The sequence below is a fragment of the Melitaea cinxia genome, chromosome 14 (genome assembly GCF_905220565.1).
Source record: "Melitaea cinxia chromosome 14, ilMelCinx1.1, whole genome shotgun sequence".
In the NCBI taxonomy this organism is placed as follows: Eukaryota; Metazoa; Arthropoda; class Insecta; order Lepidoptera; family Nymphalidae; genus Melitaea; species Melitaea cinxia.
Window position 1 is genome coordinate 9,238,294 of NC_059407.1, and position 24,565 is coordinate 9,262,858.

General features: G+C 35.7%; 2 protein-coding genes across 2 annotated transcripts in view; one reads left to right on the forward strand and one right to left on the reverse strand.

Moving 5' to 3' along the window:
- On the forward strand, positions 1 to 3,145 carry LOC123659751 (protein ecdysoneless homolog). Its single transcript, XM_045594932.1, has 3 exons — positions 1 to 477; positions 1,156 to 1,358; positions 1,523 to 3,145. Exons 1-3 carry the CDS (start codon positions 279 to 281, stop codon positions 2,798 to 2,800), a joined length of 1,680 nt encoding a protein of 559 aa, XP_045450888.1. The 5' UTR covers positions 1 to 278; the 3' UTR covers positions 2,801 to 3,145.
- The window catches only part of LOC123659745 (dehydrogenase/reductase SDR family member 4), a 26,306-nt gene continuing 4,877 nt past the window's right edge, over positions 3,137 to 24,565 (reverse strand). Inside the window, exons 2-6 of the mRNA XM_045594926.1 lie at positions 9,021 to 9,198; positions 8,531 to 8,608; positions 5,675 to 5,821; positions 3,954 to 4,088; positions 3,137 to 3,432 (exon numbers count right to left, since the gene is read on the reverse strand). Of these exons, the coding sequence (XP_045450882.1) occupies positions 3,262 to 3,432; positions 3,954 to 4,088; positions 5,675 to 5,821; positions 8,531 to 8,608; positions 9,021 to 9,198 (709 nt within the window). The 3' untranslated portion in view covers positions 3,137 to 3,261. The remainder of the gene's footprint in view (positions 3,433 to 3,953; positions 4,089 to 5,674; positions 5,822 to 8,530; positions 8,609 to 9,020; positions 9,199 to 24,565) is intronic.

Below are 24,565 nucleotides of genomic sequence, written 5' to 3' on the forward strand. Positions count from 1 at the left end.
TTGCATACTTTTCTTTTGATTCAAAGTTATAAGCGTATTTAACTAATTAAGTTTACCTATTAAGTTTGTTTTAATTAAACCTCTTAAACTCAACCTCATACTTTTTTTACTACTTGAAATGCAATTGTTGATATGTACCTTTTATTAAATTAAAGATTAGTTCCAATGTTATATTTTCTTTGTATGATCAACTAAGAATGTTTTCACGTTTTATATAATTTTTGCTAACCTATTTGTATTTATAATTCATAATTTTGTTACAGCTAAAAAAAATTCCAATGTCAAAGACACAAATAAATCTGAAATATGAAGACACTCTTCAGTGTTTATTCTTTTCTACTAAAAACTATTCTAATATTGAGTGGCAAGAGTTATGTGACTCCATAAATCAGACAATAACATCCTTATCACATGAATACATATGGCATAGAGATGAATTTACAGTTGTATTGCCTGTTAACACTGATGAAAAAAATGGTGAGTAATGAGCAGCATTTTTTTTTTAATTAAAACCTTATAAATATTAAATATAATATACAACTGCTTTGGTGTAGTGGTACGAGTAGCCGCCTAAAAACACTGACGGTTTGGGGTTCGATTCCCCACTCGAGATGGATATTTGATTTGTACAAATATTTCTTCCCGGTTTGGGTGTTGTCCTTGTGGGCTCGCCACCATACCACGGAGAGCAGTTTGAACCGTCTGTCCCGGTTGTTATTATGAATAAAAGATAGCGATTGTTATTCATACTAGAGAATATATCCACCAACCCGCAGTGGAGCAAAGTGGTGGATTAAGCTCCAATCCTACAGGGGGAAAGAAACCTATCTCCAACAGTGGGAAGTTACAGGCTGAACGTGTTTGTGTTCGAATGCAAACTATACTTACTTACCTGATAGACCTGATATATCCTGTCTTGCAAACTGTTAAATGTATAAAAGTTTAAGTAAGCTATAAGTTTTCTAAATAATTATTGTATGAAATATTTCACAATTTCCTTAATTTTGCTAACTTTGAGATTCTACAACCTTCTATAAAGTATAAAAACTTATAAGAAAACTGTGACTGAAATTAATTAAGTCATTGAGTGATGTCATGGCAAAGGAAAATAGGGACTAATTTTTGTAATTTTTATTAATTTTTTTGTGATTCCAGATATTCCAAAACATCTTGTCAGTGTTACATGTTTCGGAGACAACATAGAGGATGAATGGTTTATTGTTTATATTTTATTGGAGATTACAAAAAAACATAATGATCTTATCATTCAAATTGAAGATAACGATGGTCATTTTCTTCTAATAGAAGCAGCTGATTATTTACCATCGTGGGCTAATCCTGACTCTTCTGAAAATAGAGTAAGTAAACAGCTATATTTTAAACTAAAGGAAAACTTCATTTTACAAATTATTGGAACACAGCAGTGATCATTGACTTCAAATGAAATCCTATTAAGAGTCACAGTTAATTTTTATTAAAAAAAAAAAACTACTTTTCTATATTGTGTAACTTTCTTTTTTAGGTTTTTATTTATGACCAATATGTTCATTTAATACCACCTAGCCTAGTTCCTGTTGATTCAACTTTAAAAGTAAATGAAGCCTTATCACTTGTTGCAAAGAAGTCAGAGCAAACTAAAGCATCTCTAGAAATACAACAAGCCATTTTTAAAAAGATTGGCAATTATCCTGAGAAAATAAAAGATAATTGTCATAAAGCTATAATAAAACTGCCGTTGGATATAGCTGCAGTATTAACACTGAAACCTTCTCTTATTGCACCTCTAGTAAGTGCCTATAGTAGTCTTGACAGCCTTGATGCAAAATTTTGTAAAGATATAGATTCTAATGATTGCTATGATGTTGAAGTAAAATTTACAAAATTCCTTTATGCCATGCTCTTGCATACAAGATTTCCTAATGGGTTTAGATTTAAATCTATAGCAAACGATAATAAAATTATCCTTGGCCTAAAATTGATATGTGGATACAGATCAATTATGGCTAAATCATCTAGTGATATTTTTTCTACACCTGAATTCACTACATTTTTTAATAGTTTGGTTAGAAATGGATATTTTAAAGATAATTTAGAAGGCTCTATTGAACATACAAGGCTATTGGCAAATGCAAAGTCTTATTTTTTTAAAATGGAGTGTCCAGTGAGTACATATGTTTCCAGAATTATTAATGATTTGAAATTAAGTAAAAAGTTCAACAATACAGTAGAATTGTTAAAAGACAAAAGCAACAGTGGTTTATTAGAAAATGATAATGACAGTTGGTTAAATATTCATCCAGATCAGTTGAATTCATATTTGAATAATCATTATGGAAAAAAACATCAATTGAAAAACAATGACCCCATAACTCCTCATATTATAAATTCAGAATTAACAAATTTTTTAAAGGAGACTTCAGATTATGAAGGAGTTGAAAAAATTAATGAAGATAATTTACAAGGTGATACAATTGAATTCGATTCAGAGAATTTTGTCAATTGCTTAGAAAAAATGCTTAATATCATTTCAAATAATGATGTTTTTGATATGTCAGACCAAAGCGACAGTGATGATGGTGATAGTTCTTCAGAAGCAAATGTTATCAACTCAGATCAAGATAAAGAACTTTCATCAAAGTTAAAAACTGACTATTTAAGCTGCCAGAATGACGAAAAAGCTGTGCTGAATAATTTTATATTAAGCATGAAGCAAGAAGGCTTGTCAGGTCCAGTTAGTAATGTGTTTAGAACAATAGGAATTGATAAGAGTGATTTATTGGACTCTGATGATGATGCCTGAAAGAAAATTAATTATAATTTAACTGTTGAGACAAATTGTTTTCTGAAGTGCTATTTTTAATGGCCAATTAATTGATTTTGAATTTTACTATCAACATTAATATTATAAAATTAGAATATATGTTAAACAATTCTCAAAAATTAACAATTCGATTACGAAAATAATATTCCTTTGCTTAGTCTGCTTAGGATAGCAAATTTTACATGATAAAATTTTCTAGCTATCTTGTGTCCATTATGTAATTTTGTAATACAATATCGACAAATCTTACAAGTATCAAAACTTGACCCAGTTATAAACAATTGTCGTTTCTTAATAAAAATAAAAGATTTAAAGTTGTAAAAATATTGATCTTTTATTAAATAAAACATTATATATATATAGTATTTCTCTTCACCAAAATACTACCATAACAAAAAAACCACCGCATCTCAAGTATTATATGTTTTTAAATAATAATCTTAGAGATGTGCATATGTGCCTCCAGCTACAACAAGAGTTTCTCCAGTAATATAGCTGGCATCCTCTGACACTAGAAAAGCGACAGCTCCGGCTATTTCTGACGGTTTCCCAATTCTGTTCATCGGCACTATTGATAAAGTCTTGTCTCTTGCCATGTCAGAGGAAGTTATCTGTAAATGACGAACATTACTATTTACTCCTAGGAAACAGTTTGCTTTTAAAATTTTCTTTAGTTAGTCAATGAAAGAACTTTGAAAGTACTTTGAAAATATTATAGTTTCAATTTAGATCAACAAAAAAAAAAACAAGGTGAATGAAACAGTTAAAAAGTGACTAAGCCTTTGCCAATTATAGGGTTTTCGGTTTTGGAATATATTTTAAGTTTTTGTTTTTACAGTAATTAAGCTAAAATTTCTGTTTTAACTTGAATATGGAGTTCAGCACTTCACCTTGTGTATATTATAAAAAAAAAAAAAAAAAGTAATAAATTAAGTATTGTATTTAATTTAAAAAATTAAATATAAATTTATTTATTTGCAACCACTCTGTATATTCTCTCAAAGTAAGTACTAACACGGTAGATTTTAATGAGGCATAGCCTAAATCATAATTCGATAGGCTGATATGATGATGATGATAATGATTCTAAATTATAATTTTTAGTTTTATAAGAGTTTTTAGCAAGTTTTACCGCAGAAGCAAACTTCGTGTCGACAACTCCGGGAGCAACACAGTTGACTCTGATGTTATCGTTGACCACTTCTTTTGCGATTGCCTTAGACAATCCTATAAGAGCGGTTTTGCTGACACTGTAAGGACCTAACGGCTGAAAAATATAAATCAATAATTTCAAACAAAAGCCCATATATATCCTGTGGATAGAACATGTGGAGCCAAAAGCGAAGGCTGTAGATTAAACTAATGACTAACTGATTTTATCGTGATATTTTAAAATAAATTTTATGTTTAGTTTTAAAATCTAACATTGAAAATAATAATCCTAAATATATATAATATCCTTTGTAATTGGCGCCTTAAAGCCTGCCCTGGTGGAAATATTTCGCATCGCATTCAGCCTGTAACATCCCACTGTTGGACATAGGATTTTTCTCCAATCTCGAGCGGGAATCAAACTCGCAAACCGTCAGTGTTTCAGGCGACTACTCGCAGTCTCGCACCACTACACCAGAGCGGTTGTTAGCTTGTTATAGCTTGTATAAGGTTTGAGCTTCATATAATATTTCGTTACTAACCACAAAAGCGGGGAAACTACACACTATTTGTGACGATTTTATTATGCCGGCAGTCAAAGAGATTATCAAGAATGTTCTTCATCATAAGATGCCATCAGATATCATCAAAAAATTCCTTTGACTAATAATACAGTGCAAAGAAGAATCCATGAAATGGCAAAAGACGATGAACTATCATTATATGATTATCAGAAATCGCTGCAATACATCTGCTTTAATTAGCTGTCTGGCTACGGCATTAAAGAATATAGCCATCCCCTCTCTTCCCGTAGGTGTCGTAAGGGGCGACTAAGAGATAACACAGTTCCACTACCACCTTGGAACTTAAAAAGCCGACCGATGGTGGGATAACCATCCAATTGCTGGCGTTGAAATACACAGGCCGAAGACGGGCATCAGCGTCTTCGGTGCGATAAAGCCAGCCCTGCAGTCACCAACCCGCCTTCCCAGCGTGGTGTCTGTTATACTTGCATTTATTAATATTTAAAATATATTAATTACGAAACATGCGAAAACATGGAAGTTTCTGAAAATACTTGGAATTGGCACAACATATCATAATACCTACTCCTTTAAATAACATGGATATTGAACGCCTTAATCAACATTTTTCAGCTGCTAATGTTTTGGATAACGCTATTAAAAAACAACTATTAACACCTAATTTTTTTGACCCTTTCGCATATGTAGATACAGCAGAATTATCAAATTTATAGAACTCATAAGTAATAAAGAATTAAAAGTAAAATTTAGAAATGGATACCAAGAGTTCTGGCTCCAAAAATCTATATTAGCTCTCCACCCTGGATTGTGGAAAATAGAAAAATTTGATTATTAAGAGATAATGATACAAATAAAATTGGTATAATTAACAATTATGTGACTTTGGAACTTTGCTTTCTTGTAAAAGGGTCGGTTGTCCATAAATGGTTGGGAGCCTATGTCCTATAAGTACAAATACATGTCATGTACGGGAATCAAAACCGCGACAGCTAACGCTTCCGCTAGTTGTTGTAATCATTAATCAAACGATGTTTGCCTTGGTCCGCGTGTTTGTGCTTATGTGTTGTGTGTGTATCCAGACCCCTGACACAAGAATAAATCCTACTGTGGGCTTTTCATTAGGAGTTTTAAAAATATATAAAAGTGATTAACGTACTTCCATTGGTTGATAGCCAGCGATAGATGCAATAAACACGATGTTTCCGCCTCCTCTCCTGATCAACTCTGGATAAACTTCTTTAGCTAATAGCCAAGAACACTTTACATTGACGTCAAATATTTTATCCCAAACTTTTTCATCAGTCTAAAAATATAAATCAGTGTATTAACTACATCGATATTCATTAGTGATTAGAAGTATGTGTGATCATCGTAATATTTTAAACATCGGCAGTTTAAAATTAATTTTATTTGGATTCGTATAAAATTGGAAAAATAGTGTTAATCATGTTTGGGCTATTTGGTTGACTAGTATAATAGAAAGAGTTAAGCGAACGGCTGCCTATAGGTATGAGTTTTGTAAACGTTCACAATTTAACAGTTAAAAATCATAGAGCAACACGGAGGGGAGTAACCATGCACAGGCGTTCCCCTCTGTCAAGGTATAAATCCAAATCAAATGGTCCTACGGGTACATTAACTAGTTGCAGCCGCACTGATCACTAGACTAAATCTAGTTGTACGATTGAATCAAAGTCCTTCAAAAAATGCTGTATTGTTTTGTTTTTTGCTGCAAAAAGAGATCTGCCACGTCAAATTTACTAAAAGATGGCGTTACCTATCATATGTAAGTATTTTTAATCACATTGTTACTGTATTAAAAGTAACCTTTTTTAAACTTAAAAATTACAAATGTTATCGGTCGTCTTGTTTCGAATTTGTTTACAGCACTGGTCGCTCGCCCTAATACAATATGCGGATCGCAAGAGCGACTGATCCGAGTCTATTTCCGAGAAGTTGCTGTCGCCGAGCGATAGCGTTGTTACCGGTTTATTTGTAGATAGTTATCGATAAAAACGTCAAAGGCAAAGGAGGAGGTAGACATATTTGAGATTCTAGATTTATTTATAATATAATATTGCGAGCTTAATTTTAATGTACATAGTTCTATAATAAAATTGCATTAAATTAAATATAATACAATACTTACGAGTATTAGCACATTTTACTAGAATTACTTAGTGTGAACTTCGACCATAATGTTTTATATTAATTTTTGCAGGTTTCCTAAAGATCCAAATTTAAGGCATACATGGATTTTTTTTTGTACAGACTAAACTGAACGCCCACAACAAATAGTGTCATTTGCTCAAATAATTTCAATACCTCTGACTTTCAAGTGTGGAACTGGCAAGATTAATAATGAAAAAATATACCGGAACAAGCATTTCTTTCTTAATGAAAAAAGAAAACTCACAAAAATGTATTCGTCATATTTATAGCAAACTAATCCATTTTACTTTTGTATCACTTCATTGTATTAGTTTAAAAACCTAATTTCCCTGACCGAGTACTTGAATTTATCGATAATGCGTATCGACAGTTGTTACAAACACGGCTGTAAGCAACTTGTCAGTGTAGTTGCGGCATGTCATGTTGTCATACTGTAATGACTCCGAATGTATCTATGTGTGTGTGAAAAATGTGTGTTTTTAGTCGTGGGTCGTAACGTCTTTTATGTGTAATCGGTTATACGTAGTTTCGTGGATACGCGTAACTAGTTTCGAAACTGCTTATTTTTCGAAACTAGTTATTTTTGTATACAGTATCAGTACGGGACGGCGACGTCATATTACTTTTGTTTGTATTATGGTTATGAAGTAGTTATGTGTTATAACTTGTAATACATACGAATGCCGTTACGTGCGTTAATATTGATGGATAGTATAATTAAATTAAATTCCCTTCATATTTTATCCAGGCTTAAGACTGGCTGCAAAACATGTTATTTAAATTACTTTTTGATTTTTGTATAGTCATAATAATCGATGCAGGCGTATTTAGAAGTTCATTTGATTTTTTATGTACAGTTTTTAATTATTTTTCGAAATACATACATACATACATATAATTAAAAATACAACAAAAAACCCATACTATTTTAGTATATACTTCAACACGAGACAATAACATTAATCGTTAATAATTAATCACTCGTCAACTGTCTTAACTTAATGCTAAATAGTAAATTCGAAAATATTTAAAAAGAAACACGACCGAAATTAAAATTTCTTTAAAAAAACTGTGCGTATTAAAATAAACTTAAGCTCATAGTCAATTGCGTACAAAATCCCATGAGCATATTCGAAAACAAAGATGCATCTATAGTACTTATAGCCATCTCTTTTTATCCTACGCGTAAGCGTATCTGCGTATTGTAATGATTAATATTAGTAACCTGTTACGTTATTAGGCAAAACGCTTATGCGGCTGTCGTTGTGTCAAGTTTTTGATAAAACTGCGTACGCAAAAAAACTGCGTACGTAAAATAATCGTTACATTCGTATCGGCGAAACTACGTATATGGTTATTAGCTTCGTAACTAGTTACTGAAACCGATTACGTTAAATAACGCCCACCGCTATGTGTTTTTAATTTAGTATGTATGAGTTTCGTAGTGACAGACGATTATTTTTCTGTGGGAATTAGATAAATGATGCGTGTTGATGATTTCCCTCCGCAAACAATGACAGACAGTTTTGTATCGGTAAAAAACGCTATGGCTACTCCCCTCCGTGTTGCTCTTTGGTAGAAATAGATGAATTACAAAGCATCAATGTTCACAATAATCACTGATTACTCAACTGAGGTAAGGCACAGCAGGAAATAGCCTGCTAAGAATCTGGAGCAACCGGTCGGGGGAAGTGCCTCGACCTTACAGAATATCACAGCTAAATAATACTGTGCTCAAGCAGTGTTATGTTCCTGTATTGAGTAAGGTGATCAGAGCTCCTGGGAAGAGTCGGCAATACGTTAATGTTGTACATCTGATACACTCTCATTCATTACTTACGTCAAGTATTGGCGACACAGCAGGATTTACAGCAGCATTTGAAACAAGAATATCAATTCCTCCATATTTTTGTTTTGCCTGTAAAATTATAAATACAGAGATAATTAAAAAAATATATATGTAAATTTTGATATTGTATGTAAAAAGACCCCCAAAATCATACTACTCTGACTAACGTTATGGTTTTCGTTAAAAAATGTCGTAATTAATATATCATGTATATGATAAATAAATTATCTTAACTATATATAAAATTCTCGTGTCACAATGTTAGTTACAATACTCCTCCGAAACGGCTGGACCGATTTTTATGAAATTTTGTGTGCATATCGGGTAGGTTTGAGAATCGGCCAACATCTATTTATCATACCTCTAAGCAACCAGGGGGGGGGGGGGATTAAGGGAGTTAATAACATATATGGCAAAATAACGTTTGCGGGGTCAGCTTGTCATTATATATAAAGCTGAAAATACTTTCTTAAGTACTTACAAAATCAAAAAGTTTTTTTCTTTGATCTGCGCTTCCTACATGGCATACAACACCTTCAACATTTATACCACTTTCACGTAAACTCGCTGTTGCTTGTTTAACATTTTCTTCCTTTCTACTGCTTATAACTATCGATGCCCCTTCATCACCAAGTCTTTTAGCAATGGCGTAACCTATACTGTAAAAATATAAAAATTTCCTCTAATAATTACATAGATTTTATTTATTTATAATTAAAAAGAAGTTGATATGAAAAACTAGTTATAAAGCAATTATAGATAATCAAACTCAGGTATGTGCGCAATGATATGTGTTTGTGCGCTTATAACTACACAAATTTGATTGGTTTGATACTTATGCAATACTCGTTATCTAAGTACCACGTGTATTTTCGATCTCTTGTTACGAGTACAGTCATGAGAACAGAATATGAGTCATAAATCAGAAAAAATATTGATGGATAAATCAGACGTAATACTAGACTTGTCGGCATGTAAAAAATGGCTGTGTCGTTACGGCATTAAATATATTAGAATATAGTCACGCCCTCTCTCTTCCTTAGTTAATTCTATAATTATACGGCCAGCGAACAAAGAAATACATTGACAAAGCGCAATTTGCAAGAAGAGACATAGATCGCTTTAGTTGTTTGTTTTTATCGATTCGTTTTCATTATTATTTACATTTATTCTTTATATTTTTAATATATTTTTAGGAGAAACAAACTTATTTATTTAAAAAAAAGACAGAAAACCGAACACTTAACTTCTATTTATTACTCATTTTTACAAATATAACAATTATCACAAAAATTAACCTTAACCACTAACTTATCGAAAATAATGACCGAGAATTACAAATTAAATTAACCAAGCAAACAACCGTTTCTTTGAATATAAAAATGATCAACGCACTCGTCATGAAACAACGACCTATCGTTCCGAAAGCCGAGAAGCAAATGAGCCCTCTGAACGGGTAGGGACTGCTTTTATTGACGTTGCACAGAGGGAGATTTGACCCAAAAAGCTGGTCAAAATTCAAAAATTCCAAATTTATAAATATTAGAAAATTTTGCTACATAGTCATAGATAAGGACATAATGAATGATATACCGTAAACTTTCATTCACTCTTGCTTCGTTAAACATATCAATCAATCGTCATTTTACCGTCTCGTTTAGATCGTCTTTGTTCTATACGGTTTGCTGCGAAAAACAATTGAAATTTATATTTTATTTGAAACAAGATTAAGTGAAACTGAACTTTTTTATACAATGGACCTTTATGCACCAGGTATGTGTAATTAAATTATATTAGTAACTTGGTATTATATTGCTTAGTATCTTTAGAAACAAGTTTTTTTCTAACTACCTTCAACATATTATTTATTTTATTCAAAGATTAAATACTTAAGTTTTTTTAATATGTTTCCCGAATGGTCCCAGCTTGTATTTTTTTTCTACTATTAACCTAATGAGTTGTGAAGAGAATTACATAAAATTTAGGTGCCAACAAGTGCCAATTTCGGAATGATATTTTTTTAATTAAATTGACTCTTTTACAAAGCAAAGTTTTATTTGCGTTCAGATATTTATTTACCATATTTTATGGTTGTAGGTTCTTCTGGGTTAACTGTTTTATCAAGACACAGTATGTATATGATGACTAAGAACATAAATGAGAAGAGTTTTAGCGAAAAAATAGATAAGGTACAAGAAATAATAATAAATAAATACAGTTTAAATAGTAAGGAAAAGAAAAAATTTATCATTAAATTTTCAAAGCTAAAGTCGGAAATGAAGTCACGGGGGATAGCTGCAAAAAGAACAGAAGATAAATTTTTGTAAATGAATCGAGATTGGCTGCAAGGGACAATATCAATGACGAGAAAAAAAATATCAAGTGTTGGTCGTCCCTCTAAAGACTTTGAAGACTTATCGGAGCGTAGCAAACGTCGCGACGTTTATTGTCCCTTGCAGCCAATCTCGATGCAGTTTCAAAAATTTATCTTCTGTTCTTTTTGCAGCTACCCATCGTGACTTCATTTCCGACTTTAACTTTGAAAATTTAATGATAAATTTTTTCTTTTCCTTACTATTTAAACTGTATTTATTTATTATTATTTCTTGTACCTTATCTATTTTTTCGCTAAAACTCTTCTCATTTATGTTCTTAGTCATCATATACATACTGTGTCTTGATAAAACAGTTAACCCAGAAGAACCTACAACCATAAAATACGGTAAATAAATATCTGAACGCAAATAAAACTTTGCTTTGTAAAAGAGTCAATTTAATTAAAAAAATATCATTCCGAAATTGGCACTTGTTGGCACCTAAATTTTATGTAATTCTCTTCACAACTCATTAGGTTAATAGTAGAAAAAAAATACAAGCTGGGACCATTCGGGAAACATATTAAAAAAACTTAAGTATTTAATCTTTGAATAAAATAAATAATATGTTGAAGGTAGTTAGAAAAAAACTTGTTTCTAAAGATACTAAGCAATATAATACCAAGTTACTAATAAACATTAATTACACATACCTGGTGCATAAAGGTCCATTGTATAAAAAAGTTCAGTTTCACTTAATCTTGTTTCAAATAAAATATAAATTTCAATTGTTTTTCGCAGCAAACCGTATAAAACAAAGACGATCTAAACGAGACGGTAAAATGACGATTGATTGATATGTTTAACGAAGCAAGAGTGAATGAAAGTTTACGGTATATCATTCATTATGTCCTTATCTATGACTATGTAGCAAAATTTTCTAATATTTATAAATTTTGAATTTTTGAATTTTGACCAGCTTTTTGGGTCAAATCTCCCTCTGTGCGTTGTTGCATGACGTTACAAAACGTATTAGCGGGTAGGGAACTATTTTTATTAACATTGTTGCATTACGTCACGAAACGTATTAAAATAATCGAGATTATGCTAACAATATATATTATTATAGGGTTTATTTTTCAAAATGAACCCTAATTTCTTCTTCATTTTCCTAATTTCTTCACTTCACTGTCACAGTGTACATAGGTTGACGAAGTTCTATCACTTCATAATAACTTTATTTCGTTAATCGAGACCGGTTTGTCCACTACCGATTCCATTTGTACCAAAGGATATGAAGATTTTATTTCTAAATGCACCTTAAATAGCACACAAAGAACCAGTAAGCTTTCTAGTGCAGGTAATTGTTTGTGCACGCAGTGAGCGATGGACAAAGACGTGGTCGCTGACCAGTAGCGTAATCACTAGGGCGAGGCTTGGCAAATAGGTGGATTCGATGGGCAAAGAGGTAGGTAAGCCCGGAGATAGCATGTGATCTTACGTTTCGCTGGGGTTCTGAGCACTAGTAGCCACGATGAAGAACCAGGTGCGAGCAGTTGTAATAGTCTTAACGTTCAATTATGTGTGATTATATCTTCTATGATTTTATGCACTCCTATTTTGTTGAATTATAGTTTTATTAATATTTTCAAATATATTATTTAAAATAAAATTTATAAAGGGCACTGATTATTCCTACACCTTACGGTGATCCGAGAGGAAGAGGATAATACCTTTCATAATTAGCAAATTAGGCTAACACAATAAGGAATTTAGTCGTGAAGAATGATAGAGTGCAAAAAAGTTAGAATATTTAATTATGTTTTAAAAGTAGTTTAGTTTGATAGTAATAAAAATTGCAGTGGGAAATCTTTCACATAGGTATTCGTATGTGATATGATATGTTTATAATTATACTAGCTGACTCGGCACACGTTGTTTTGTCATATAAATTATTCCCCCCCCCCCCCCCCTTATGACTTAGGGGGATGAAAAATAGATGTTCGATTCTCAGACCTACCCGATAGCACACAAAATTTTATAAAAAGCGGTCCAGCCGTTTCGGAGGTATTTAACTACAAACACCGCGGCACGAGAATTTTATATATTAGATTTTTTATTAGGTATATATAATGTTATAGGATATACTCGTATAGTGTAGTCGAGGAAAAAAAAGACAATACTGACTTGTGGCGCTATAGCTGAAATATGAATATTTATTAAGATAAGAATAGTAAATGAAATACACTCAGTACTGACAATTCAGTACAAATAAATAATTATAGCTAAAAAACTCAGTTAATAATTTCCGGTACATATTAAATAAGCCTTTTTAAAAATTTTGTACAGCATATTATGATATTCAGTCATTGAAATCTTCCTACTAATTATTATCGAATACTAATTCGATCATTGAAACGTATAGAAAAACTAACACGGCTAAGAAGTAGTTAAATTATAAACGTAATTAAAAACAATTTTTGTTAATTCTCTGACCAATTAGATACGAATACATTTTATCGATTCTATAACACACATTGTCACATTGCATTCACGTTTTTCAGCTAAGGTAGGGCACAGCAGGAAATATCCTCCCGTGTCATGGTTGCTGTAAAGTATCGGAAACGTAGGGCATGTAAAAAAACCTAACAAACCACGATAAAGTTCGAAAAATTTATTCCATTATAATGAAATATCCCGTTGAAAATATTGAGCAGCCTGACTTGGGAAGTACCTCAACCTTACAGGAGATCACAGCTAAATATTACTGCTTTCAAGCAGTGTTGTGTTCCTTTGGCGAGTAAGGTGGCCAGAGCTTTTGAGGGTAAGGTCGACAACGCGCTTGCGATGCTTCATGTTTTTTTTTTTACTATTAAGGAGGTATAATATACCTCCTATCTATTAATAACAAATATATTGTGTTTTTTGAATAACATCATAAAGCTAATTCATACAAAATATCCAAGAGAAGCAATCATATATAAGTACTAGCTGACCTGGCGAACTTCGTATCACCTTATTTTTTTTCTGAAATATAATAATAACATAATATATCAAAATAAAGTATAGCCTATCTTTTAAGTTGGATCAAACTGCACACGATGTGCAAATTTGACTAAAATCGGTTAAGTAGTTTAGGAGTCCATTGAGGACAAACATTGTGACACGAGATTTATATATATTAAGATATATCAACTATAACTATACTATATATAACTATAACTATATCAATCATTTTATTCTAATTACACTAAAATACTTGTTTCTTTTTTGTTTTATACTTAAATTAATACACAATAATTAAATGTATTTAATACTTAAATTCTTAACTAAAATGTAATAAGTAGGTACGATAAAATGAATATGTCCATATTATTGGTAGGAGTAAAAAACGTAAGCACGATGTACAGTATCAACACACTAAACTTCATACTTGTTGTTTAACACAATCTAATATTTTTTTTCTGAATAAACTAATAGAAATAATATCTAAGATTTTATTTTTATGTTACCCACATTAGGAATTCTAAACATTTTTGAATATCATATCAAAAATTGACCGCTCCAGCGGGGTTCGAACCCGGTTCGCTTAAACCGTAATTTAAAATTATCATATCGAAAATTTCGCTCGAGCGGGTGTATCGTGCCATAGCTTAATTGGCTAGAGCGCCGACACGGTACGTCGGAGACGCGGGTTCTAACCCCGCTGGAGCGGTCAATTTTTGATATGATATTCAAAAATAATAGAAATAAAATAGAAATAACCATAAAGTGCCTAAAGTGCTTTGTTCAATAAATTATTAACCATTTTTACGTCCACAAAACATCTATTCAAATCATTTTTTTTTTTACAAGATATGTATTTATATTTTAATGGTTCTTTTTGCGTAAACCATAACTACCTCGTTTTTGTTATTATTCATGCTAATTATAAAATATTAGATACTGTAAATAAGTAGGTATTGTTATGTAGTAGTACATTTATTTCATAACTAGCAGTGCGCGCGACTTCGTCCGCGTGGAATTTAACAAAAAAGTTATTGTTCAGTCCGCAGAGTTATAAAATAAATAAATTTCTAAAGTAAAAGTAGCCTAAGTCACACCTTATTACATCAGTTATCTGACAGTGAAAGTCCCGTCAAAATCACAAACCAATAAACAGACAGACAAAAGTTGTAAAAAATGTTATTTTAGTATATGTACTGTGTATACAGCCATATGCATTTGGTAAAAAGCGGTTATATGTACGATTTTATTTTTGTGTTACCCACAATTAGGAATTCTAAACATTTTTGAATATCATATCAAAAATTGACCGCTCCAGCGGGATTCGAACCCGCGTCTCCGACTGACCGTGTCGGCGCTCTAGCCAATTAAGCTATGGAACGATGTACCCGCTAGAGCGAAATTCTTGATATGATGATTTTTACTTTCGGTTTAAGCGAACTTCGGTTACTTCGGTACTTCGGTTTAAGGGAAGCGGGTTCGAATCCCGCTGGAGCGGTCAATTTTTGATATGATATTCAAAAATGTTTAGAATTCCTAATTGTGGGTAACACAAAAATAAAATCGTACATATTAAAAATAGCATGGTGTCGTCTCCTGTCAAAGATTTTCATTGTAATATGAAACTTTGAATAGTTACGGGTCTCTGTAAAGAACTTACTATAGACGGCGCCACGGTTCGCTTAAACCGAAAGTAAAAATCATCATATCGAGAATTTCGCTCTAGCGGGTACAACGTTCCATAGCTTAATTGGCTAGAGCGCCGACACGGTCAGTCGGAGACGCGGGTTCGAATCCCGCTGGAGCGGTCAATTTTTGATATGATATTCAAAAATGTTTAAAAAGCGGTTATTTTAATATTACGAACAGACACTCCCATTTAATTTATTTGTATAGATTCATCATCATCATCATCAGCTCGGACGCCCACTGCTGGGCATAAGCCTCCCTTAAAGCTTTCCACGACGATCAGTTCTGCGCAGCACGCTTCCAGCAGCTTCCCGCGACCCTGACCAGATCGTCGGTCCACCTCGTGAGGGGCCTGCCAACGCTGCGGCGCCCGGTACGCGGTCACCACTCGAGAACCCTTCCGCCCCATCCTGTCCTGGCCATTGCCACTTCAGCTGTGCGATCCTTCGAGCAATGTCGGTTAAGTTGGTTCTCCTACGGATCTCCTCATTTCTGACTTTGTCACGTAGGAAAATACCGAGCATTGCCCTCTCCATTGCCCGCTGAGCGACTTTAAGCCTTCTTATGAGACTCATATTTAGCGACCACGTCTCGGATCCATATGTCATCAGTGGCTACACCCACTGGTTGAAGACTTTCGTCTTCAGACACTGCGGGATATTGGATTGGTTGCGAAGATTCTCCGTAGTTTCCTGAACGCTGCCCACCCGAGTTTCGACGAGAGATCTCGTTTTCGAAGTTGGACTTACCTAGCTGTATTGACTGTCCGAGGTACACGTAATGGTCAAAAACTTCGAGAACAGTACTCCCAATGCGAACTGGAGCAGGTGCGACATGGACGTTCGACATAATTTTCGTCTTGTGCATGTTCAGTTTAAGACCGACTCTGGGAAACACTTTTGAGATGCTCGAGCATTGTGTTCAGGTCTTCCAAGATCCCAGCCATAAGGACTACGTCGTCGGCAAACCGAAGGTGGGTAAAGTACTCGCCATTGATGTTGATGCCGAGTCTTTTCCAGTCCAGAAGCTTGAAAGCGTCCGTCAACGCGGTGGTAAACAGCTTGGGAGATATAACATCCCCTTGCCTCACGCCTCGCTGAAGTGGTATTGGCTTCGAGCTCTGGTCCTGCAATCGGACCGACATTGTGGCGTTAGAGTATAAGTACCTCAGCACCTCGACGTACCTGCAGTCCACTTGGCACCTCTGGAGAGCCTGCAGCACAGCCCATGTCTCGATCGAATTAAAGGCCTTCTTATAGTCCACAAACGCTAAGCATAATGGCAAGTTATACTCCTCGGTCTTCTGTATAACCTGCCGCAGCGTGTATATGTGGTCTATGGTGCTCAAGCCTTTACGGAACCCGGCTTGTTCGGGAGGCTGGAAGTCGTCAAACCTGCGTGCGAGACGGTTCGTAATGACTCCCGAAAACATCTTGTAGATATGGCTTAGAATCGAGATGGGCCTGTTGTTTTTCAGCCGCCCGCCCTCAAAAGCTCAGTTGTGATTCCGTCATCACCCGGCGCCTTGTTGTTTTTTTAGTTGTTTGAGAGCACTACTAATCTCGTACAGGCTGACGTCTGGGATTTCTTCGGTTTCTCTTGTTAGTTTGGCTCTGGGGTCGTTTGCCTTGATGTTGGCGGGTTTCTGTGTGGTGTATAATTGCCCGTAGAAGCTCTCGATCTCCCTCAGGATTTCAGGCTTTGACGAGATGACGCTGCCATCGTCGGCTCTCAGCTGCGCTTATTGGCTTTGTCCAATAGACAGATCTCGTGCGAACACTTTCGAGCCTTTGTTCCGCTCTATGGCCTCTTCAATGCGTTCAGTATTAAAGCGGCGAAGGTCGCTTGTCAAGGACTTCGAGATCTGTCTATTCAACTGCTGGTAACGGGTAGCATCCGCCGAGGACTGCAGCCGCATGTCATGCCTATCTGCCATGAGTCGGAGTGTGTGGTCGGAGAGCTTCTTTGTTTTTTGGCGGCGGGTCTTAAAGAACTTAGACCCCACCGCGCGGACAATTTCCACCAGCCCGTCGTTGAGCTCGGCCACATCTACGCAGTCGGCCAGGGTTTCAAAGCGATTTTGGAGTTCGAATTGAAAACTCTCGGGGTTTTGAATCTGAGCAGGCACAGGTCGGAGCGCAGACCGTATCAGCCGACCCCGCTCAAGCTTGGCATCGATATTCAATGTGCTCGGACAAGTCGGTGATCACTTCCTGTTGTTACAGCATTGATCACTGAGACATCATTAAATATGTGCTTGTTCGTCGACATGATAAAGTCTATCTCGTTCCTGACGGTGTCGTCGGGACTCAACCAGGTCCATTTACGCCGTTCTGGCTTCCTGAACGAGTTCATCATAAAGAGTCCTTCCTTCTCCATGAGGTCAGCCAGCAGCCGGCCCCGTGAGTTCATCATTACAGCCTATACAGTCCACTGCTGGACATAGGCCTCCACAAGTTTACGCCAAAAAAAAGCGTAAACTCAAGTGTTTTACCCATAGTCACCACGCTGGGCAGGCGGGTTGGTGACCGCAGGGCTGGCTTTGTCGCACTGAAGACACTGCTGCCCGTCTACGGCCTGTGTATTTCAAAGCCAGCAGTTGGATGGTTATCCCGCCATCGGTCGGTCCCGTGAGTTACGTTGCCCGTATCCAAATTGTCCCAATCTCAGCTCATCACTGCATCGTCTGCCCAGCTTCGCGTTGAAGTCTCCCATCACAACAGTGTAGTGGCATTTAGAGCTATGTATGGCTGTAGAGATTTCCTCATACATAGCTTCCACTTCGAGGTCGGTGCGTAAGCCTGTATGACCTTTCGCGAATACCTCTTGGATGTTCTGAGTAGAAGGTACGCCACCCTACTCGACACGCTCCTGACGACGTCGATGCTGTGGACGAGAGACTTGTGGACGAGGAACCCGACACCACCCTGGGACTGTTGGTCGCCCTCCCGGTAGTAAAGCAGGTTCCCGGACTTGAGGGTTATCGAGTCCTCTCCCTCTCTTCGGACTTCAGATAGCCCTATAATATCCCAGTTTAAGCTGCTGAGAGCTTCTTCCAGCTCAACGAGCTTCGCTTCGGTCCGCAGCGTCCTAGTGTTATGTTGTCAGGGCCAAGTGTCGTCGTTGGGTGTGGTGGCCTGGCTTCTGCCGGAGATTATGGCCCCCTGGCCACTGTTACCGTGGCCGCCACCGTAGCCAGGACTAGCGGGGCCGCCGGGGACTCGGAGACAATTTTTTAGTCGTGTCTGTCGTTAGTGGGATTTGGCTTAATCGCCACGGTTGCCAACGATAGCAGTTGTAACCATGTGTTTAGAAGGTGCTGCTGCCCACCTTCTAGTGGTTTTCCCTCTATCCTCTTTCCCGCTTCTTACGATACTCACGGGATGAGATGGGGTGGCACTATTCTAAGCCGGTTGCCACGCGGCGAGATTAATTTGGATTGATGTCTTCTATGTTGCCAAAAACGGTACGGCTAATTTAGCCTATGTTATGTAAAATGGAGAACACGAAGGACATTGTTTTGTAGTCGAGAAAAACGTTATTATGTCTTTTAACCGACTTTAAAAAAGGAGGAACAAGGTTCTCATTTCGATAGTATTTTTTTTATGTATGTGACCTCAGAACTTTTGACTGGTTAGACCAATTCAGATGTTTTTTTTTTCTTCGAAAGGTGGTGCGTGTCATGTGATCACATTTGAATTTGAGATCTGACAAGTACTTTTCGAGTTATGTCTAATAATGCGTATTTACTCAACGATTTGTTCGTTGACCTACGGTTTTATACAGCATAACTTTTCACTGGATGTACTGATTTTGATGATTCTTATTTTAATCGAAAGTCGGTGCTCGTTTTGAAGTACCATTTAAATTTGATCGAGATCTGATGACCACTTTTTGAGTAATGTTTGATAACGTGTAATAACTTGACTATTTTTTCTTCTACTTACGTTCCATTACTGTCCATGTAATTAAAGTCGGTTTTTTTTTCGTTTGCGAGCAAACAGAATTATTTATTATATTATTAAAGCAGCATGTAGATATCAGACACCATCTAGCGGAAGCCGTTAAATATGAGGTGTTTATCAATACATATAAGAAAGAAAGTTTTAAAGGCATAGAAGAGATAGGTGTGATTGGAGATTTGTGGGATACATTTAAGAAAGGGGTCCTAAATGTTGCTATTGAGGTATGCGGGGTAGCTAAAAGAAGGAAAGGAGTAAAGAACTATAATGTGTGGATGGATAAAGATGTACAAAAAAGGCTGTGCAAGAAAAGAAGAAAGCGTAGTTGGATTGGTTAGTAACAAAAACTAACCAAAAAGTTCAAAAGGCAACGGATGATGAGATAAAGGAAGCAAGAACGAAGTATAAGAGATTAAAATTGGCAGCGAAAGAAGTTGTGTCTAGAAAGAAAGAATATATATATGATATTGATAGAAGATTTCCAGTCAAACATCAAGTTTTTCTGGAAAGCCATCAAAACAGCCAGAGGAAAAACTTATACCTCGGAGCTGGGTACAATCAGAGGAGTCAAGGTGGGAGCATTATAAAAGGAGAAGAATGTGTGTTAAAGAGATGGAAAGAGTATTTTGAAAGTTTTTTTGAAAGAGAGGAAGTGCAGGTACAACATACGGCACCTTCCATGGAAGCGAATATAAATGTTGATGAAAGTGGGATAAGAATGGATGAAATAGTGAAAGCGTTGAAAAGTATGAGGTTAGGTAAGGCTACAGGGTATGACAGGAATACCGTCGAAATGCTGAAGGCTGGACATGGCATAGTGGCTAGCCAACTGTACCGCCTTTTCAATTTGTGCTGGCGAAATGTCCAAGTACCGGGAGACTGGTGCAAAGCTGTAATCGTCCCATTGTACAAGGGAAAAGAGTCACGGAAGGACTGCATAAATTACCACGGTATAAGCCTCCTCAGCGTCGTCGGTAAATTATATGCAAGTGTTGATTGAAAGGGTTGTGAATGAAACAGATGAAAAAGTATGGGATGCACAAGCGGGATTTAGAAACGGAATGGGATGTACGGATCAGGTCTTTTCTTTGCGGTGCAGTCTATTGCGCGTTCGTGGATTTAGAAAAGGCCTATGATAGAGTAGTGAGGAATGAATTGTGGTCAGCATTATCTGTGAATGGTGTGAACGATACGAGCATTGCAATCTCTTTATAGGGATTCTAGTGCTTGTGTGAGGATAAACGGGACATACACTGAATGGTTTAATATCGAGAAAGGTATTAGACAGGTGTAGCGTCACAGTGGCTGTTTAATCTGTTCATGGACAATTGTTTGACAGATTTAAAAGAGAATAAAAGTGGGTTGAGGATGAATGAGTTACTCGTCAAATGTCTTCTATATGCTGATAACCAAGTATTACTTGCGTCTTCGGCCGAGGAGTTGCAGGAGATGGTATAGCACGGACGCGGAGCTCGAAGAATTTTGTACAATGACCTTTTTACCTACTGCCAGTGGTTCTCAAAATTTTATATAAAGCACGAAGCTTTAAAAAATCGGTAGAGTTTAGAATTTGGAATGTCCTAGAACTCGTTGTTTGCACACTACACTAAATCTACGCTGTCTGTCCGTGGATCGGTCTAGTCACAGAATGGAATATTTTTTTGTTTAATCATAGAAAATAACTTATATATAAGTTATAAGTGTGGGGATGGAAATAATAGGCGTAAACTCACTAAACAACTTTATTACAAAAAAGAACACCTTGATCACCTTTACTTCGTCGTACCGAATCTGCCATCACTCATTCTCCCCGCTCTCGACCAATCACAAGCCGTTTCCCTTATCGTTCCATTTTACACAATTTATTACATCGTATTAATTACATAATCACCTTAAATTAAATTAAATAATATCTAATTATATAAAATAAAAATCCTACAGTTTCGGTCATCCTGCTGAAGTCTGTCCCCAGACTTCCTTCAGTTACTTTTACAGAGTTTTAATTTTAAACTAACTTAAAATAACAAATTTTGATCAAATACAACAATATTAATACATCACAATCTCTTAATTTTAATCTCTCACATAGTACAATGGAATGGATACACTATTTTATTAAACTCACTAAATATAAAACTTTCAACACTATATATTAATTTTACAATTTACACAACAGTAGTTATTAGAAATAAACATTAAATTATGAAAGGTAAATAGTTCATTGAGAATCTGCACCATATTTATGACCTCAAAGACGCTATGCCTTGGACAACCATTTGAACTGAGCTCATACTACAACTGAAAAATAAATAAAAAAATGAAATTAGATGTGAATATATGTACCTAGCTTTAAGGAACTGGCCACTGCTTCATGTACTCAGCACAGGTAGACGTCACATAAGGACCTTCTGTTGATCTATCTACTTTTTCAACATGATATCTATCATTCCCCTTTACTTTAGTTATCCGATAAGGTCCCAAATATTTTGATTTTAATTTCATGCCTGGACCGAACTGTGTTCTCTTAATAGCCACCATATCTCCTATGTTATATTTCTTACTCTCCCTTCTATTCTTATTAAACTGTTTTTTGTTTTCCTCTTGAATTTTGAATATATGCTCCTTTGCCTTTATCCTTAATTGTTCTCTATCATCATTATAAATTTCTGCGACTTCTTGTTGTAACAAAGTTACTAGCTCCATATCCTCTTTATTTTTCATGTCTCTTCCAATCAAGAGTTTAAAAGGTGTTGTATTTATACTTCTATGATACGTGCAATTGAGTGCTCGCTGTACTTTACTGACATGTTGATACCATAAACCTGGATCTTGAATACACAGCTTTGTCAACATTGGTATTATGATACGATGAATACGCTCCACCTGTCCGTTACCACGAGGCACTCCCGTTGTAACTTCTATATGCAATATATTCTCATCTTCACAATACTGCTTAAATTCACTGCTGGTGAATGCAGTCCCCTTATCTGTAATTATTCTATCTGGATTTCCAAACATTTGCTGTAAAATATAAAGTTTTGATAAAGTTTCTTTAGATGTGGTCGACTTGGTAGGAAATAACCATACAAATTTTGTAAAGGCATCTACAATTGTCAGAATGTAATTATACTGCTTATGTGTTGCTGTCAGTGGACCTACATGATCAAGATGTAAAGTTTGGAGTGGTAATGATTCCTTCTCTATTGGGCTTAAGAATCCCTCCTGTTTCCCATTCTTTCTTGATGCTAGTATGCAAGGTATGCAGGTCAACATATAGTCATCTAGCTTCTTATCTACATCTGAAATAAAATAATCCCTGTTAATCAAATCTTTCATTTTTCTGATAGAAAAATGACCATTGTTGTGTATTTTCGCAATTATTTCCTTCTCCATACCTCTTGGTACAACAATCAAACGTTGATTTCCTTTGTAGAGTATATTGTTTTCCATCCAGTAATCCTTGTATGTACTTGTTTTTAGAATTTCCTTAATAGCCTTTAAACCTTCATCTCTGTCTTGAGCTTCTTTTAGTTGATTATGAATGCTATTCACCATAACTTCAATGTATGGACTTCTACTTAGAGCATCGACATGCCTCATCCTCGAACCTGCTCGGTGTTCCACCTTATAATCATATTCTTGTAGCAGTAAAACCCATCTTGCAACCCTGGTTACCAAGTCTTTTTTCTTTAATGTCATCTCAAAAGCTAAACAGTCAGTCACAATTGTGAAGGGAATACCAATTAAATATTTACGGAACTTCTTAACACCTTCTACCACTGCTAGAGCTTCTAATTCGTAGCTGGAATACTTCATCTCCGCTTCAGATGTTTTTCTACTCATGTAGTAAACTGGGTGATAAAGAGATTCATTGGGATCTTTTTGCATGAGAATAGCAGAATATGCTACCTGAGAAGCATCCGTGTGCAACTGTGTTTCCAAAGCTGGGTCAAAAATTCTCAAGACGGGATGTTCTGTTAACTTCTGCTTCAACATTTGATTATCTACCAACTGTTGTTCTATGATAGCCAAACGCCTTGGTCTCTGTGCGACAGGAATGTCATCCTTCATAACAATGTGCATCTCAATAGGTGCCTCCTTGGTTTGAACAGGAGAATATTTTTTCACAAGATCCTCCACTTCAGTCTTTAGCTTCTGATCTGGCACATACACAATTGGTTCTTCTGTAACACCTGTAAACAAGCAATGTGACATACCACCATTCTCTTGTGACCAAACATTCACTACCCCTTTATTGAAAACCAGGTTTGTGTTTTGAAGAAATGGCTGACCTAAAATTACATTATAAGGCATAACCCCTTTGGGCATAACATAAAATATATAACTAAAGCAGTGTCCATCAAAGTCTACTTCACATTCAATCTTCCCTAATGAATAAATCTTTGTAGCACCAAGTCCAGTAAATTCTATATTTTCCTTGACGTAGGAGGTAACACTTAGTTCGAAAAACAAGTCTTGCGATATTAAATTTAAATCACTACCGGAATCTATTAAACATTCAACTTTTAAACCACCAATTTCAATTAATTTCACTGATTTATTATTCCTACACTGTATGTTCACATTTAACGCCTGTTGACATTGACAGCTTTGACAGATACGCCTTTCAGAGCTGTCGCTTGCGCCGCCATTTTGATCAGTAGTGTCAGAACGCTCTCCGGCTGTGACGTCATCACCACCGGAAGTCGCCTGCGCATTCGCTGCCGACTTCAAGTACATAGCGCGAGGCTGCCATCTTGCCGCGCGAGCTTCACTAACGCCAACTTCATGTCGTTTGTTGAACTTCTCACCATCCCGCCCTTCAGCGCATGACGTCGCAATATGGCCGAACTCGTTACATTTGTAGCATTTAACACCATTTTTACATTTACTTGCTATGTGATCTTTTTCACCACACTTGAAACAGCGTCGAACCGATGCACAATCGGCTTTCTTTTCTTTTGATGATAATTGTGGTGAATCCTGACGATTTTTTGTTATCTTCTTTTTCATATTTTCATAAATAGCCAATTTTTCTTTTAGCATAGGATATG